Source organism: Lucilia sericata, unplaced genomic scaffold, assembly GCF_015586225.1.
Source record: "Lucilia sericata isolate MDLA Ls3-8-SP2 unplaced genomic scaffold, ASM1558622v1 Contig000721F_arrow, whole genome shotgun sequence".
In the NCBI taxonomy this organism is placed as follows: Eukaryota; Metazoa; Arthropoda; class Insecta; order Diptera; family Calliphoridae; genus Lucilia; species Lucilia sericata.
The window spans coordinates 210,275-229,405 of NW_023994722.1; the positions used below are offsets into that span (position 1 = coordinate 210,275).

The 19,131-nt window shown below is 33.1% G+C and overlaps 1 protein-coding gene across 1 annotated transcript; it reads right to left on the minus strand.

The window, feature by feature from the left end:
- Positions 1-423: 423 nt before the first annotated feature.
- Positions 424-2,295, minus strand: LOC119607639 (zinc finger CCCH domain-containing protein 15 homolog). The gene is made up of 3 exons (XM_037961635.1): positions 2,103-2,295; positions 1,491-1,928; positions 424-1,428 (listed from the first exon to the last, which is right to left on the minus strand). The coding sequence occupies exons 1-3, from the start codon at positions 2,169-2,171 to the stop codon at positions 712-714; spliced, it is 1,224 nt and encodes a 407-aa protein (XP_037817563.1). The 5' UTR covers positions 2,172-2,295; the 3' UTR covers positions 424-711.
- Positions 2,296-19,131: the final 16,836 nt, after the last annotated feature.

Below are 19,131 nucleotides of genomic sequence, written 5' to 3' on the forward strand. Positions count from 1 at the left end.
ATTGAGCACAAACCTAAATTACTGCTATATTTGAGTTGAAATGAGGACTTTCAAACTGAATGCCAAACAAGCTTAACTGTACAATGTACTAAACTCTATAAAAACTCGGCATTTATTTTTAATCTTATTGAGTACAAACATAGATTACTTCATGCAATGTATTTTTAATTTAAAAAAGGGAAGACTTGTGCAATCTGCCAAGCAGTTTCCCCATAATTCTAGGTTCTATTGAGCACAAAATCAGCATTTGACTTCCTAGGAAAATTTAATGTCCAGATTTTATTGAGTACAAAATTTAATTACCTCTCATAGAATTTTTATTACATATATTAACACCCCGAAAGTGAATTCTAGGTTTAATTATTGAGCACAAATTTAAATAAACTTTTTCTTTGTAAATTTTTATTTTTCACTAATTGCATATAATTTTATACACTCACTTCAAATTTTATTATGAAATTGTTTACATTTTTTTCTTGTTCAAACTGTTTATAACATTTTGTTTTTCTTTTTTTTTTTTTAATTTGTTTAATTTGCCAACTATTGTGTTTTTTTCATTCAACCATTTTTTTTATAGTTCATTCAATTTAAACTTGAGTTAAATTATACATATATATATATTTTCATTTCGTTAGTATTATATTTCCTGTAGCGGGTTCTTTTTTTTATAAAAATGGAAATGTGTTTTCCTAAACGAACAAACAAAAGTCTTTAATCCTCCTCGTCCTCATCTTCCAGATCTAAGTCGTCAAGTTCATCGGCCAAACCCATAAATAGATCCTTATTAATGGGTGCAGCATCCGAGGCAGGTGCAGTTGAACCATCAGCCAGAGCGGCTGCAGCAGCCGCTTCTTCCTCTTGTTCAGCTTTAGCTATAGCATTGGCTTGTTCCGTTAAACGTGTCTCCGAAGCCACGGTACCACTACCATCCGCTTCTTGAGCCTCCAAAGACAAGGCAGCCAAATCCAATTCTTTGTATTCAACTCCCTCTTCCTCTTCGTCACGATTGTACATTTCGAAGGCGGCATCGCCTTCCTCCATGGGACCATCATCCACCAAATCGGGATTGAAGCTAAACATTTCTCTACCCGAAATGCCAAACTGTTTGCCTTTGCTATAGTCATTCTTTTTACGTTCTTCATCGGCTGCCAATTTGTCTTTCTTTTCTTGGACCTTGCGTTTCTTCCAGGCCAAGAAAGTTTCCAAAGTGACTTTGGTGGTATTGGGACCCAAGGCGGCTCTTTCTTTTTCTATCAAATCCACCAGAGAAAGTTCAGAGGGCTTATTTTCTTCCATTTTCTTTTTGTCCTTCTTTAGAACATAACCTTGTGGCAAAGCATGACGGTAAATACATTTTTCACCGTTTGGACATTCCCAAAACCAGCCGTATTTGGATTTTTCTACGGCCTCAATGAAGTATTTGCAAATCTATAAAAACAAAATAAAATTACGTTAACAACAGTTTATCAACAACAATTTTTCACACTTACAATATCTGTGGTAGGTCTCTTCTTTTCTCCGGCATGCTTTTTGTCCACCACTTCCTTAAGTTTGGCATCATCCCAATTTCTCATGTCGTCTTCGCCATCATCACGCATATCCACATAAATCGAACGTTTCTCCACCTTATTTTCTACAGCCAGATCGTGAGAGAATTTACATTTGTCGCCCTTGGTACAGAGACCCTGTTTGAAGAAGGCACATACCACCGATTTGGGATCAGTGCCTTTCTCCACTTTCTGTGTTTGCACTGGCTTGAAAATGGATGCCAACTCCTTCAACTCTTGCAATTTCTTCTCCTTCTCATCCTTCTTTTTGTTGGCATCTGTTTTGGGATGATGACCACCACTCTGCACTTGTTTGGCAACTTGTTGTATGAACTTTTGCTGTTTTGCGCCCTTCTTATTCTTTAAACCGAAAGTCTTGTCCTGTGTTAAAGATTATTAAAGAAATGTTTAGTTGTCAAGGTTTTTTGTTTGCTTTCTTTCTTTATGATGGAAATAATTGGAACATTTTTGACTGCTTATATTGAGGTTATGTTTTCATATTAGGTGTAGTCTGCATGGGGTTTGTTTTCCTTTAATATTTGTTTTTGTCCTTACCTCGATAACCTTCTCCTTTTTCTTTTGTTCAGTTTTTTTACTAGGTCCAGGAGCCTTTTTTGGAGGCATTTTTCTAGAATTTTATTAACGTAAACACTGGATAAAATTTATAGAAATTCACAAAGTTGAGGAATTTTTGTGCTCGTGTACAGCAGAGAGCGGCTGCGTTAAAAGTTGTCAAATATGACAACAGAATTTTTGCTAAAAGAGAGATGCCACATAGTTTGTAGATGTTAGTAGGAGTGATGCCATAGGTTTAGGCAAAAATCAGGGTTAGGAAAACTAATATTTGCTATTTTTATGGAACTTATCTCTATTCAAGTCCAAATTTTGTAGACAACATTTACGGAGTTCATATGATATATATGAGTCCTAACCCATACATTGTAGGTGTTATGCAATATAAATATTAAAAATATTAAACAATAAAAACCTGAAAAGTCGAGCTTAATTTGTAATTATACAACCCCGATGATATATGAAGTCCACTCAATTCCGAATTTCCACATATATAAAGGACTTCTCAATACCTGTATTATATTCACAAAGAATCTCCTCACCACCAATCACTCTGGAGTTAAAATAGAAGAATAAACGGAAACTGTTAATTTTTTTTTGTCTAATGACCTATTCTCTTAATCAATTATTTGCCACTTATATTGACAATAAAATAATTTATAAATCAGAAATTTCTACTGGTCATGGTCATGGTAACTAATTACCCCAAAGATTTAAATTTCATCTACAACTTTAAAACCCATGACCTTCACAACCCAACTCTCATTAAAGTTCTTAAACAAAAACCTTGTCCTTAAAATGATTATTATAAACCCTCACTCATTAATAGCATCTAACTGTGCTATACATTTTCTGCACTGTTTTCCTTTTTTAAAATGACAAATACCACATTATCCAAAACAACCTTGTAACTTACTACATTATTTAAATATCATCGGTGATTATGTCTTCTTCAATGTCATATATTTTAAACATTTTCTTAATTGTCAATGTCCTTGTCATTTGTGGTCACATTAATAATAAATTATTATTTGTGTCTAGGTCTCATTCGAGTGGAAATCTATTAAAGAAAATATGTATGCTTGACAAGTACTAACGACATCTGTTAAAATCATATGGCTAGGTCATTTTAAAGTTTGGTTTTGTACAGTTTTTAAACTCTTACTAAAATTCCTTTTTTTCTAATGATATGAAATCATTGACTATAGACTAGACAAGACTCCAGGCTAGACTATAATCCAAACAATAGTTTAGACTAAAGGCCTACAAACTAGACTATAGATAGTTCAGACTATAGACTAAACTATAATCCAGACTATAGACTAGATTATAGTCTAGACTATAGACTAGACTATAGTCCAGACTATAACTAGACTATGGTCCTGACTATGGACTAAACTATAGTCAAGTCTTTAGACTAGACTATAGTCCAGAGTATAGACTAAACTATAGTGCAGACTATGGACTAGACTATAGTCCAGTCTATAGACTAGACTATAGTCCAATCTATGGACTAGACTATAGTCCAGTCTATAGACTAGACTATAGTCCAGACTATGGACTGGACTATAGTCCAGGCTATGGACTAGACTATAGTCCAGTCTATAGACATGAAATCAGTATATAGTCTAAACTGTAGATTATAGTCCAGACTATATATAGATTATAGCATAGACTATAGTCCAGATTATTATAGACTGTAGTCCGCACTATAATAGTCCAGACATAAATAGAGCAGAATATATACTATAGGCTTGTAGACCTGACTATAAAGCAGACTAAAGTCTATACCACAGTCAGGACAATAGTCTAAACTATAGTCCATACTATATACTAAATTATAGTCCAGACAATATACTAAACTATAGGTCAGACTTCAGACTAAACTATAGTCCAGACTATCGACTAAACTATAGTCCAGACTATGGACTAAACTATAGTCCAGACTATAGACTAAACTATAGTCCAGACTATAGACTAAACTATAGTCCAGACTATAGACTAAACTATAGTCCAGACTATAGACTAAACTACACTCTAGACTATAGACTAAACTACACTCCAGACTATAGACTAAACTATAGTCCAGAATATAGACTAAACTATAGTCCACACTATAGGCTAAACTAATATCCAACTTAGAGACTAGACTACAGTCCTGACTATAAACTAGACCAGATTATACTTTAGACTATAGACCAGATTATATATTAGACTATAGGCCAGACTATAGACCAGACTGTAGACTATACTATAGTTCATAGTATAGACTGGAGTATTGTCCAGAATACTATTGTTTAGACTATAATGCAGACTATAGGCAAGATGATTACAACAGGAGTTATATTGAGGCTTCAAAAAAATTCTAAACCCCCTTTCATAAATCTTGGAACTGACCAAAAAAGAAAAACAACAACATAACACTATTTTGCAAGATAAATTTATTGCGCTCCAACTTCAACATCATGTGTGTCCTAGAAACAACACGTGTTACCGAACCATGTTTACACAATAACATGCTGTGAATTTTATTTAAAACATTTACAAAATATTTGCATATAAACAATTAAATAAAATAGTAAAAGGCTTTAGCATTTAAAAGGAAAACTATCATAGAATTTATAAGAAGAAAATGAACACAACAGAAATAACACTTTATCGTTGACCTTTTGGCAAGTTAACAAACAGAAAGGTTAAAACTCTGATTTTCTCCATTTAATTTATACTAAATACATATATCAAAGCAACAAATTCAACATTAAAAGGCATTTTATAATTTATGACTTATTTAGCTCTTCGGCCCTATCTTTCCTTCACTCTTTCCGTTTACTATATCACTTCCCTTGAATTCATATGAATGTGTTGGTTGTTGTATGCTTTGTAAATTTCATGCTGGATTTTTCATTGGTATTATTTACAACAAGCGTTAATTGTTTTGCTTGTCATTGTTGTTGGTTTTGTTTTTCAAATGTGTAAAAAAAACGTAAATATTACTTCTTCATCTTTGGTTGTTACTTTTCTGTTGAATATTGTTGTGTGTTTGTTGTATGTTTAAACATTTAACAGACAACAAAACAATAAATTGTCTGGTTGGTTACTTTTATGCTGTATGTTGTACTATATAAATACATACATACATACATGTTTGGTCAAAAGATCGCGTAAACTTTACAACAATAAACACGATTTCTCTGATTTTGATACTTTATTTGTTATTGTATTTATTTTTGTTGTTGAAATACGCTACAAGGTCAAGGATTTTTGTTAAGTAAATTAATAAAATTTTGATTTACTTTACTATAGACAAGACTATAGCCCAGGCTATAGACAAGACTATAGTCCAGACTATAGATCAGACTATAGTCCAAACTTTAGACTAGACTATAGTCCATATTATAGACAAGACAATAGTCCAGACTATAGACAAGACTATAGTCCAGATTATAGACATGACTATAGACAAGACTATAGACAAGACTAGACAAGACTATAGACAAGACTAGACAAGACTATAGACAAGACTATAGTCCGGACTATAGACCAAACTATAGTCCAGACTATAGACCAAACTATAGTCCAGACTATAGACTACACTATAGTCCAGACTATAGACTACACTATAGTCCAGACTATAGACTACACTATAGACCAGACTATAGACTACACTATAGTCCAGACTATAGTCCAGACTATAGCCCAGACTATAGTCCAGACTATAGACTACACTATAGTCCAGACTATAGCCCAGACTATAGTCCAGACTATAGACTACACTATAGTCCAGACTATAGCCCAGACTATAGTCCAGACTATAGCCCAGACTATAGTCCAGACTATAGACTACACTATAGTCCAGACTATAGACTACACTATAGTCCCGACTATAGACTACACGATAGTCTAGACTATAGACTACACTATAGTCAAAACTATAGACTACACTATAGTCAAAACTATAGACTACACTATAGTCCAAACTATAGACTACACTATAGTCAAAACTATAGACTACACTATAGTCCAAACTATAGACTACACTATAGTCCCGAGTATAGACTACACTATAGTCCCGAGTATAGACTACACTATAGTCCCGACTATAGATTAAACTATAGTCCCGACTGTAGACTACACTATAGTCCCGACTGTAGACTACACTATAGTCCAGACTATAGACTACACTATAGTCTAGACTATAGACTACACTATAGTCCAGAATATAGACTACACTATAGTCCAGACTATAGACGACACTATAGTCCAGACTATAGACGACACTATAGTCCAGACTATAGACGACACTATAGTCCAGACTATAGACGACACTAAAGTCCAGACAATAGACGAAACTATAGTCCAGACTATAGACGACACTATAGTCCAGACTATAGACGACACTATAGTCCAGACTATAGACAACACTATAGTCCAGACTATAGACGACACTATAGTCCAGACTATAGACGACATTATAGTCCAGACTATAGACGACATTATAGTCCAGACTATAGACGACACTATAGTCCAGACTATAGACGACACTATAGTCCAGACGACACTATAGTCCAGACTACACTACAGTCCAGACTACACTACAGTCCAGACTACACTACAGTCCAGACTATAGACTACACTACAGTCCAGACTAGACTACACTATAGTCCTAACAATAAACAAGACCATAGTCCAGACTATAAACAAGACTATAGTCTATAGTCTGGACTATAGTCTATAGTCTGCACTGTAGTCTATAGTCTGGATTATAATCTATAGTCTGCACTATAGTCTATACTCTGCACTGTAGTCTATAGTCTGCACTATAGTCTATAGTCTGGACTTTAATCTAGTCTTTGGTCTGGACTATACTCGATTATAGTGTAGTATATTATACAGTCGATAGTTTATTGTTTAAACCATAGGACTTTGATATAAAAGTGTTAATAAAGTTAATGGATTTTTAAAGCAAAACTTATCAATACATCAAAACTGAATTCAACGAAAAAATCTTTATGATTTTAAATGATTGCTTTTTGTTATTATTATATAATAAACTATAATAAAAAGATAAATTTATAATTGATGGATGATGGTTTGTTTTTATAAAACTTAAATAAAAGAAGGCAAACCACTTGTAGGGACCACCCAAAATAGCTAGAGAATTTAACATATTTCTTAAATACCACATAATGATTGATTAAAACTCTTAAGAAAACATACAAACATATAAATGCAAAAAAAAATATATATATTTGTTTATGTTTATATGAAAACAAATAAAATGTTCAATTTTGACATGTGTTTATAATATGTCAGTTTAAATAATCTGTGATCTGTGATGAGACAATTTTAAGCGTATGTTTGTTGTTCTTAATAAGAACTAAAATACTGATAATAAAGTATTTGTTTGTAGATTTTATGTCAAATATTAATTCTTTTCTGTTGAGTTTTCTGATGGATTTTTGTTTTTTTGAATTTGAAAGACAGTTTTACGATTGTGCCCCATGTAGCTTATTTTATCATCACACATTTGCAACGCGTTTGACTATCTTCAAGATGATGGGTGGTCGCATTATTTAACAGGAAAATATATAAAATTTTATATTTTACCTAAAAAACCAGGCTTAAGATTAGTGTAGTCAGAGGAATGTCAATGACAACTTTGCTAAGAATAGGATGTTTTTTTAAATTTTATCAAAGAATTTAAGGAATTTTTGGAGAGAAACAATTTAATCATATGGGAGTGGAATGAAATGATTTATATTCATTTATATAGACTGGACTATAGTCTTGTCCATAAACTGGACTATAGTCTGGCCTATTGTCTATTCCATAGACTGGATTATAGTCTAGTCTATAGTCTGGGCTATAATACAATCTACAGTCTAAAGTTTGTACTATAGCCGGGTCTATAGTCTAGTTTATAGTTTGGACTATAGTCTATTCCATAGTCTAGACTATAGTCCACACTATAGTTTATACTATTGTACATTCTATATTCTGGACTATAATCTAATCTATAGTCTGGTCTATAGTCTACCCTAAAGCCTGGACTATAGTTTAGTTTATAGTAGAGACTGTAGTTTAGTATATAGTTTGGACTATAGTCTAGTTTTTAGCCTAAAATATCTAGTATAATGTATTTCATAACCACCACTTACTGTCAATGGTCTTTTAAACACACACCGATACACTTTACATCGACACTTCCTTCCCATTTCATGTTCTATGATGGTCTTTTCGTCTTGTTTTTATCACAAACTCTTAATGTATGCCCATTCCCTACCGTCTGTCTGTCTGTCTTTATTGATGTTTCCATCATTAGCAATTACCACACACCTTTAAACTGTTTACTTTTGTTGTTGTTGTTGTTGGTTGTTTTTGGTGTCGTCTCCCCAAGTAGAGAGTTCAATGCAATAAAATTTCCTCCTGCTCTATTTACATGCTTGACTTAATTCAATTTACATTTTTCTTATTGTTGTTGTAGCTGTTATTGTTCCTGTTGTTTGTCTTTCTGGTGGCAGTTGTGGAAAATCAAGGTGGTCTCTTCTCTGTACATACATACATATATTAACAAATTCAAAAAAAAAAAAAAAGGAAGAATGAAAGAAAGAACATTTCTGTGGCGCTTTAAATTGATGATAATCTAAATGCCGCCATGTTTTCTTTTTTCTTAGAGAGTGATCTGTTTTAAATATTTAGTTTTTTGTTTTTACTGTAGACCGTACAAAAGTGCCACTTAGAAGAGAATGATGAGAGAAAGGTTAAGGAAAATGTGGATTCAAAACGAAACCTATATACGTTAAGCCTTGTGTAATAACAAGACTATATAGTCTAGTTTAGTCTATAGTTTGAACTATTATTTAGTTTATAGTCTGGTTTAGAATATTTTTTATAGTATGGATTATAATCTTGGGTATAGTCTAGACTATAGTTTAATCTACAGTCTGTAGCCTTCACTTTAATCTTGTCTAAAGTTTGTCTATAGTCCAGTTTATTGTCTAGACTATAATCTAGTCTATAGTCTACACTACAGTTTAGTATATAGTCAGTACTATAACCTATTCAATTGTGTGAACTATAGTCTAGTCTATAGTCTGAACTATAGTACCGTCTATAGTCCAGACTATAGACTAGACTATAGACTAGTCTATAGTCTAGTCTATAGTCTAGTCTATAGTCGAGTCTATAGTCTAATCTATAGTCTACTCTATAGTATAGTCTAGTCTATAGTCTAGTCTATAGTCTAGTCTATAGTCTGGACTATAGTCTAGTCTATAGTCTGGACTATAGTCTAGTCTATAGTCTGGACTATAGTCTAGTCTATAGTCTAGTCTATAGTCTGGAATATAGTCTAGTCTATAGTCTAGTCTATAGTCAGGACTATAGTCTAGTCTATAGTCTGGACTATAGTCTAGTCTATAGTCTGGACTATAGTCTAGTCTATAGTCTGGACTATAGTCTAGTCTATAGTCTAGTCTATAGTCTGGAATATAGTCTAGTCTATAGTCTTGTCTATAGTCTGGAATATAGTCTAGTCTATAGTCTAGTCTATAGTCTAGTCTATAGTCTAGTCTATAGTCTAGTCTATAGTCTAGTCTATAGTCTAGTCTATAGTCTAGTCTATAGTCTAGTCTAGTCTATAGTCTAGTCTATAGTCTAGTCTATAGTCTAGTCTATAGTCTAGTCTATAGTCTAGTCTATAGTCTAGTCTATAGTCTAGTCTATAGTCTAGTCTATAGTCTAGTCTATAGTCTAGTCTATAGTCTAGTCTATAGTCTAGTCTATAGTCTAGTCTATAGTCTAGTCTATAGTCTAGTCTATAGTCTAGTCTATAGTCTAGTCTATAGTCTAGTCTATAGTCTAGTCTATAGTCTAGTCTATAGTCTAGTCTATAGTCTAGTCTATAGTCTAGTCTATAGTCTAGTCTATAGTCTAGTCTATAGTCTAGTCTATAGTCTAGTCTATAGTCTAGTCTATAGTCTAGTCTATAGTCTAGTCTATAGTCTAGTCTATAGTCTAGTCTATAGTCTAGTCTATAGTCTGGACTATAGTCTGGACTAGTCTGGAATATAGTCTAGTCTATAGTCTAGTCTATAGTCTAGTCTATAGTCTGGACTATAGTCTAGTCTATAGTCTAGTCTATAGTCTGGACTATAGTCTAGTCTATAGTCTAGTCTATAGTCTGGACTATAGTCTAGTCTATAGTCTGGACTATAGTCTAGTCTATAGTCTGGACTATAGTCTAGTCTATAGTCTGGACTATAGTCTAGTCTATAGTCTGGACTATAGTCTAGTCTATAGTCTGGACTATAGTCTAGTCTATAGTCTGAACTATAGTCTAGTCTATAGTCTGGACTATAGTCTAGTCTATAGTCTGCACTAAAGTCTAGTCTATAGTCTGCACTAAAGTCTAGTCTATAGTCTGCACTAAAGTCTAGTCTATAGTCTGCACTAAAGTCTAGTCTATAGTCTGCACTAAAGTCTAGTCTATAGTCTGGACTATAGTCTAGTATATAGTCTGGACTATAGTCTAGTCTATAATCTGGACTAAAGGCTAGTATATAGTCTGGACTAAATTAAACATGATCAACTTTTAAAAAGTAGCTTTTACAAATTATAAAGAAAGAAGTGGTTGTGGTATATTTTTGTTATTTTATTGTTTATTTTTTAACATATTTGTTTTGAAGCATGCCACCCTATTTGTTTTAGCATTTTCTGCTTTTACGTGTTTTTGCTCCTACTGTTGCCGTTAAATATATACGTTTGCCATTATATTGTTGTTTGTGTTTATTAGCCCCCACACATGCAGCAAACAGATCATTTAAAATTGTTGTAGCGCCAGTTGTTGTTCCGGTTTTATTATTATTGATAAACTAACAAAACAGTACAACAGACGGACAGTTTTTAGACAGTAGCTTTTTTTTAATATATGTGGCGGCTTTTCTCTTTTTCCCCCTAGTTTTTTTTTTAATATTTATTTTGCATTTTGTCGCTTGAGCGGCAGTACCACCCAGTAGTAAAAGCAGCTGCTAGTCTTTCGGTCGGTCTTATTGCAAAAGCCATTGGTATATAATAACAACAAAAATGAAGAAAAGCAAAACATTAACAAAACTTTTTCAATGTAGTAGCATTATCGTCAAAAACAACAACGAAATCATCAACACAGTCCAAACATCAAGCACAACCGTTCGTTGTCGTGTTGTGTGGCATTTGGATTTAGTGCGTTTCGTTCTTGGGGCCATTCATTGGTTTTCTTTAGTTGTTTTATATTTTACTTTCCGAGGTTCTTGTTTGATTTTATTGTAAATGTAAATACCACACACATCGTTGTTGTTATAGCAAGTATTTGCTATTCTAAATTGCAATCGCCACAAAGTGCGATTGATTAACGCATGTTTTTTTGTATTTACGTGCAACAGGGTATTACTAAAAGTTGTAAAGTTTTTTTGTTTTATTGAGAACAATAGTTCATTGCTGTTTTAGTAATTATAAAAAGTGTTTGCTGTATTATATAATGTTTACGTTTAACTGTCAAAGGTAAAACAAGAGATGCCATATTGTTTATACTTAAGGATTCCTTAAGGGAAAGATTAAATTACCTTAAAATATACAAATAAGGAAAAATAATTAAAATTTAATAATTGTGTTTTAACATTTGTTATTAAAACCTCCTGTAAGTTATTACATGTCTGTCTGGTCATGCAATTTTTATTTATATGATATAGTAGACCGTATTGAAATGTGTGTAATATTAATTATGATAGTAAGAGTTGTTTAGTCAACTATTGGTTTAATTGCTTTGATTGATGAACCGGTAATTTCTTTGAAATTTTGATAGCAAAATGCAAGATAAATTTTGTTTGAATACTTCATATCGTTGTGGTTAATTGAAAAACGCTTTAAATTAATACTTCCGCTTTTTTAGAGAGATAGGACCAAAAGATAAAAGTCCATTTTCTGGCTAAACTAGAAGAGCTAGGCCCAAAACAATGAAAATCTGTGATCACTTTTTTTTCCTATGAAAACTCGATTTTTGAGTGAAAACATAAAAGTCCATTTTCTGGCTAAACTAGAAGAGCTAGGACCAAAACAATGAAAATCTGTGATCACTTTTTTTCCCTATGAAAACTCGATTTTTGAGTGAAAACATAAAAGTCCATTTTCTGGCTAAACTAGAAGAGCTAGGGCCAAAACAATGAAAATCTGTGATCACTTTTTTTCCCTATGAAAACTCGATTTTTGAGTGAAAACATAAAAGTCCATTTTCTGGCTAAACTAGAAGAGCTAGGGCCAAAACAATGAAAATCTGTGATCACTTTTATTTCCTATGAAAACTCGATTTTTGAGTGAAAACATAAAAGTCCATTTTCTGGCTAAACTAGAAGAGCTAGGGCCAAAAGAGTGAAAATCTGTGATCACTTTTATTTCCTACTAAAACTAGATTTTTGAGTGAAAACATAAAAGTCCATTTTCTGGCTTAACTAGAAGAGCTAGGGCCAAAACAATGAAAATCTGTGATCACTTTTATTTCCTATGAAAACACGATTTTTGCGTGAAAACATAAAAGTCCATTTTCTGACTAAACTAGAAGAGCTAGGGCCAAAAGAGTGAAAATCTGTGATCACTTTTATTTCCTACTAAAACTAGATTTTTGAGTGAAAACATAAAAGTCCATTTTCTGGCTAAACTAGAAGAGCTAGGGCCAAAACAATGAAAATCTGTGATCACTTTTTTTCCTATGAAAACTCGATTTTTGAGTGAAAACATAAAAGTCCATTTCTGACTAAACTAGAAGAGCTAGGGCCAAAACAATGAAAATCTGTGATCACTTTTATTTCCTATGAAAACTCGATTTTTGAGTGAAAACATAAAAGTCCATTTTCTGGCTAAACTAGAAGAGTTAGGGCTAAAACAATGAAAATCTGTGATCACTTTTATTTCCTATGAAAACTCGATTTTTGAGTGAAAACATAAAAGTCCATTTTCTAGCTAAACTAGAAGAGCTAGGGCCAAAACAATGAAAATCTGTGATCACTTTTTGAGTGAAAACATAAAAGTCCATTTTCTGACTAAACTAGAAGAACTAGGGCCAAAACAATGAAAATCTGTGATCACTTTTATTTCCTACTAAAACTTGGTTTTTGAGTGAAAACATAAAAGTCCATTTTCTGGCTAAACTAGAAGGCTAGGGCCAAAACAATAAAAATCTGTGATCACTTTTTTTCCCTATGAAAACTCGATTTTTGAGTGAAAACATAAAAGTCCATTTTCTGGCTAAACTAGAAGAGCTAGGCCCAAAACAATGAAAATCTGTGATCACTTTTTGAGTGAAAACATAAAAGTCCATTTTCTGGCTAAACTAGAAGAGCTAGGGCCAAAACAATGAAAATCTGTGATCACTTTTATTTCCTATGAAAACTCGATTTTTGAGTGAAAACATAAAAGTCCATTTTCTGGCTAAACTAGAAGAGCTAGGGCCAAAACAATGAAAATCTGTGATCACTTTTTTTCCCTATGAAAACTCGATTTTTGAGTGAAAACATAAAAGTCCATTTTCTGGCTAAACTAGAAGAGCTAGGCCCAAAACAATGAAAATCTTTGATCACTTTTTTTCCCTATGAAAACTCGATTTTTGAGTGAAAACATAAAAGTCCATTTTCTGGCTAAACTAGAAGAGCTAGGCCCAAAACAATGAAAATCTGTGATCACTTTTTGAGTGAAAACATAAAAGTCCATTTTCTGGCTAAACTAGAAGAGCTAGGCCCAAAACAATGAAAATCTGTGATCACTTGTTTTCCTATGAAAACTGGATTTTTGAGTGAAAACATAAAAGTCCATTTTCTGGCTAAACTAGAAGAGCTAGGGCCAAAAGAGTGAAAATCTGTGATCACTTTTATTTCCTACTAAAACTCGGTTTTTGAGTGAAAACATAAAAGTCCATTTTCTGGCTAAACTAGAAGAGCTAGGGCCAAAACAATGAAAATCTGTGATCACTTTTTTTCCCTATGAAAACTCGATTTTTGAGTGAAAACATAAAAGTCCATTTTCTGGCTAAACTAGAAGAGCTAGGGCCAAAACAATGAAAATCTGTGATCACTTTTATTTCCTACTAAAACTTGGTTTTTGAGTGAAAACATAAAGCTAAACTGTGATCACTTTTATTTCCTACTAAAACTTGGTTTTTGAGTGAAAACATAAAAGTCCATTTTCTGGCTAAACTAGAAGAGCTAGGGCCAAAACAATGAAAATCTGTGATCACTTTTTTTCCCTATGAAAACTCGATTTTTGAGTGAAAACTAAAAGTCCATTTTCTGGCTAAACTAGAAGAGCTAGGCCCAAAACAATGAAAATCTGTGATCACTTTTATTTCCTACTAAAACTTGGTTTTTGAGTGAAAACATAAAGCTAAACTGTGATCACTTTTATTTCCTACTAAAACTCGGTTTTTGAGTGAAAACATAAAAGTCCATTTTCTGGCTAAACTAGAAGAGCTAGGGCCAAAACAATGAAAATCTGTGATCACTTTTTTTCCCTATAAAAACTCGATTTTTGAGTGAAAACATAAAAGTCCATTTTCTGGCTAAACTAGAAGAGCTAGGCCCAAAACAATGAAAATCTGTGATCACTTTTTGAGTGAAAACATAAAAGTCCATTTTCTGGCTAAACTAGAAGAGCTAGGGCCAAAACAATGAAAATCTTTGATCACTTTTTTTCCCTATGAAAACTCGATTTTTGAGTGAAAACATAAAAGTCCATTTTCTGGCTAAACTAGAAGAGCTAGGCCCAAAACAATGAAAATCTGTGATCACTTGTTTTCCTATGAAAACTCGATTTTTGAGTGAAAACATAAAAGTCCATTTTCTGGCTAAACTAGAAGAGCTAGGCCCAAAGAGTGAAAATCTGTGATCACTTTTATTTCCTACTAAAACTCGGTTTTTGAGTGAAAACATAAAAGTCCATTTTCTGGCTAAACTAGAAGAGCTAGGGCCAAAACAATGAAAATCTGTGACCACTTTTATTTCCTATGAAAACTCGATTTTTGAGTGAAAACATAAAAGTCCATTTTCTGGCTAAACTAGAAGAGCTAGGGCCAAAACAATGAAAATCTGTGATCACTTTTATTTCCTATGAAAACTCGATTTTTGAGTGAAAACATAAAAGTCCATTTTCTGGCTAAACTAGAAGAGCTAGGGCCAAAACAATGAAAATCTGTGATCACTTTTTTTCCCTATGAAAACTCGATTTTTGAGTGAAAACATAAAAGTCCATTTTCTGGCTAAACTAGAAGAGCTGTGATCACTTTTTTTCCCTATGAAAACTCGATTTTTGAGTGAAAACATAAAAGTCCATTTTCTGGCTAAACTAGAAGAGCTAGGGCCAAAACAATGAAAATCTGTGATCACTTTATTTCCTACTAAAACTTGGTTTTTGAGTGAAAACATAAAAGTCCAGTTTCTGGCTAAACTAGAAGAGCTAGGGCCAAAACAATGAAAATCTGTGATCACTTTTATTTCCTATGAAAACTCGATTTTTGAGTGAAAACATAAAAGTCCATTTTCTGGCTAAACTAGAAGAGCTAGGCCCAAAACAATGAAAATCTGTGATCACTTGTTTTCCTATGAAAACTCGATTTTTGAGTGAAAACATAAAAGTCCATTTTCTGGCTAAACTAGAAGAGCTAGGGCCAAAACAATGAAAATCTGTGATCACTTTTATTTCCTATGAAAACTCGATTTTTGAGTGAAAACATAAAAGTCCATTTTCTGGCTAAACTAGAAGAGCTAGGGCCAAAACAATGAAAATCTGTGAGTGAAAACATAAAAGTCCATTTTCTGGCTAAACTAGAAGAGCTAGGCCCAAAACAATGAAAATCTGTGATCACTCGTTTTCCTATGAAAACTAGATTTTTGAGTGAAAACATAAAAGTCCATTTTCTGGCTAAACTGGAAGAGCTAGGGCCAAAACAATGAAAATCTGTGATCACTTTTATTTCCTATGAAAACTCGATTTTTGAGTGAAAACATAAAAGTCCATTTTCTGGCTAAACTAGAAGAGCTAGGCCCAAAACAATGAAAATCTGTGATCACTTGTTTTCCTATGAAAACTCGATTTTTGAGTGAAAACATAAAAGTCCATTTTCTGGCTAAACTAGAAGAGCTAGGGCCAAAACAATGAAAATCTGTGATCACTTTTATTTCCTATGAAAACTCGATTTTTGAGTGAAAACATAAAAGTCCATTTTCTGGCTAAACTAGAAGAGCTAGGGCCAAAACAATGAAAATCTGTGATCACTTTTATTTCCTATGAAAACTCGATTTTTGAGTGAAAACATAAAAGTCCATTTTCTGGCTAAACTAGAAGAGCTAGGGCCAAAACAATGAAAATCTGTGATCACTTGTTTTCCTATGAAAACTCGATTTTTGAGTGAAGACATAAAAGTCCATTTTCTGGCTAAACTAGAAGAGCTAGGGCCAAAACAATGAAAATCTGTGATCACTTTTATTTCCTAGGAAAACTCGATTTTTGAGTGAAAACATAAAAGTCCATTTTCTGGCTAAACTAGAAGAGCTAGGGCCAAAACAATGAAAATCTGTGATCACTTTTTTTCCCTATGAAAACTCGATTTTTGAGTGAAAACATAAAAGTCCATTTTCTGGCTAAACTAGAAGAGCTAGGGCCAAAACAATCAAAATCTGTGATCACTTTTATTTCCTACTAAAACTTGGTTTTTGAGTGAAAACATAAAAGTCCATTTTCTGGCTAAACTAGAAGAGCTAGGGCCAAAACAATGAAAATCTGTGATCACTTTTTTATCCTATGAAAACTCGATTTTTGAGTGAAAACATAAAAGTCCATTTTCTGGCTAAACTAGAAGAGCTAGGGCCAAAACAATCAAAATCTGTGATCACTTTTTTTCCCTATGAAAACTCGATTTTTGAGTGAAAACATAAAAGTCCATTTTCTGGCTAAACTAGAAGAGCTAGGGCCAAAACAATGAAAATCTGTGATCACTTTTATTTCCTATGAAAATTCGATTTTTGAGTGAAAACATAAAAGTCCATTTTCTGGCTAAACTAGAAGAGCTAGGGCCAAAACAATGAAAATCTGTGATCACTTTTTTATCCTATGAAAACTCGATTTTTGAGTGAAAACATAAAAGTCCATTTTCTGGCTAAACTAGAAGAGCTAGGGCCAAAACAATCAAAATCTGTGATCACTTTTTTTCCCTATGAAAACTCGATTTTTGAGTGAAAACATAAAAGTCCATTTTCTGGCTAAACTAGAAGAGCTAGGGCCAAAAGAATGAAGATCTGTGATCACTTTTATTTCCTATGAAAACTCAATTTTTGAGTGAAAGCATAAAAGTCCATTTTCTGGCTAAACTAGAAGAGCTAGGGCCAAAACAATGAAAATCTGTGATCACTTTTTTACCCTATGAAAACTCGATTTTTGAGTGAAAACATAAAAGTCCATTTTCTGGCTAAACTAGAAGAGCTAGGCCCAAAACAATGAAAATCTGTGATCACTCGTTTTCCTATGAAAACTCGATTTTTGAGTGAAAACATAAAAGTCCATTTTCTGGCTAAACTAGAAGAGCTAGGGCCAAAACAATGAAAATCTGTGATCACTTTTATTTCCTATAAAAACTCGATTTTTGAGTGAAAACATAAAAGTCCATTTTCTATGAAAACTCGATTTTTGAGTGAAAACATAAAAGTCCATTTTCTGGCTAAACTAGAAGAGCTAGGGCCAAAACAATGAAAATCTGTGATCACTCGTTTTCCTATGAAAACTCGATTTTTGAGTGAAAACATAAAAGTCCATTTTCTGGCTAAACTAGAAGAGCTAGGACCAAAACAATGAAAATCTGTGATCACTTTTATTTCCTATAAAAACTCGATTTTTGAGTGAAAACATAAAAGTCCATTTTCTGGCTAAACTAGAAGAGCTAGGGCCAAAACAATGAAAATCTGTGATCACTTTTTTTTCCTATGAAAACTCGATTTTTGAGTGAAAACATAAAAGTCCATTTTCTGGCTAAACTAGAAGAGCTAGGGCCAAAACAATGAAAATCTGTGATCACTTTTTTTCCCTATGAAAACTCGATTTTTGAGTGAAAACATAAAAGTCCATTTTCTGGCTAAACTAGAAGAGCTAGGCCCAAAACAATGAAAATCTGTGATCACTCGTTTTCCTATGAAAACTCGATTTTTGAGTGAAAACATAAAAGTCCATTTTCTGGCTAAACTAGAAGAGCTAGGGCCAAAACAATGAAAATCTGTGATCACTTTTTTTTCCTATGAAAACTCGATTTTTGAGTGAAAACATAAAAGTCCATTTTCTGGCTAAACTAGAAGAGCTAGGGCCAAAACAATGAAAATCTGTGATCACTTTTTTTTCCTATGAAAACTCGATTTTTGAGTGAAAACATAAAAGTCCATTTTCTGGCTAAACTAGAAGAGCTAGGGCCAAAACAATGAAAATCTGTGATCACTTTTTTTCCCTATGAAAACTCGATTTTTGAGTGAAAACATAAAAGTCCATTTTCTGGCTAAACTAGAAGAGCTAGGCCCAAAACAATGAAAATCTGTGATCACTCGTTTTCCTATGAAAACTCGATTTTTGAGTGAAAACATAAAAGTCCATTTTCTGGCTAAACTAGAAGAGCTAGGGCCAAAACAATGAAAATCTGTGATCACTTTTATTTCCTATGAAAACTCGATTTTTGAGTGAAAACATAAAAGTCCATTTTCTGGCTAAACTAGAAGAGCTAGGGCCAAAACAATGAAAATCTGTGATCACTTTTTTTCCCTATGAAAACTCGATTTTTGAGTGAAAACATAAAAGTCCATTTTCTGGCTAAACTAGAAGAGCTAGGGCCAAAACAATGAAAATCTGTGATCACTTTTTTTCCCTATGAAAACTCGATTTTTGAGTGAAAACATAAAAGTCCATTTTCTGGCTAAACTAGAAGAGCTAGGGCCAAAACAATGAAAATCTGTGATCACTT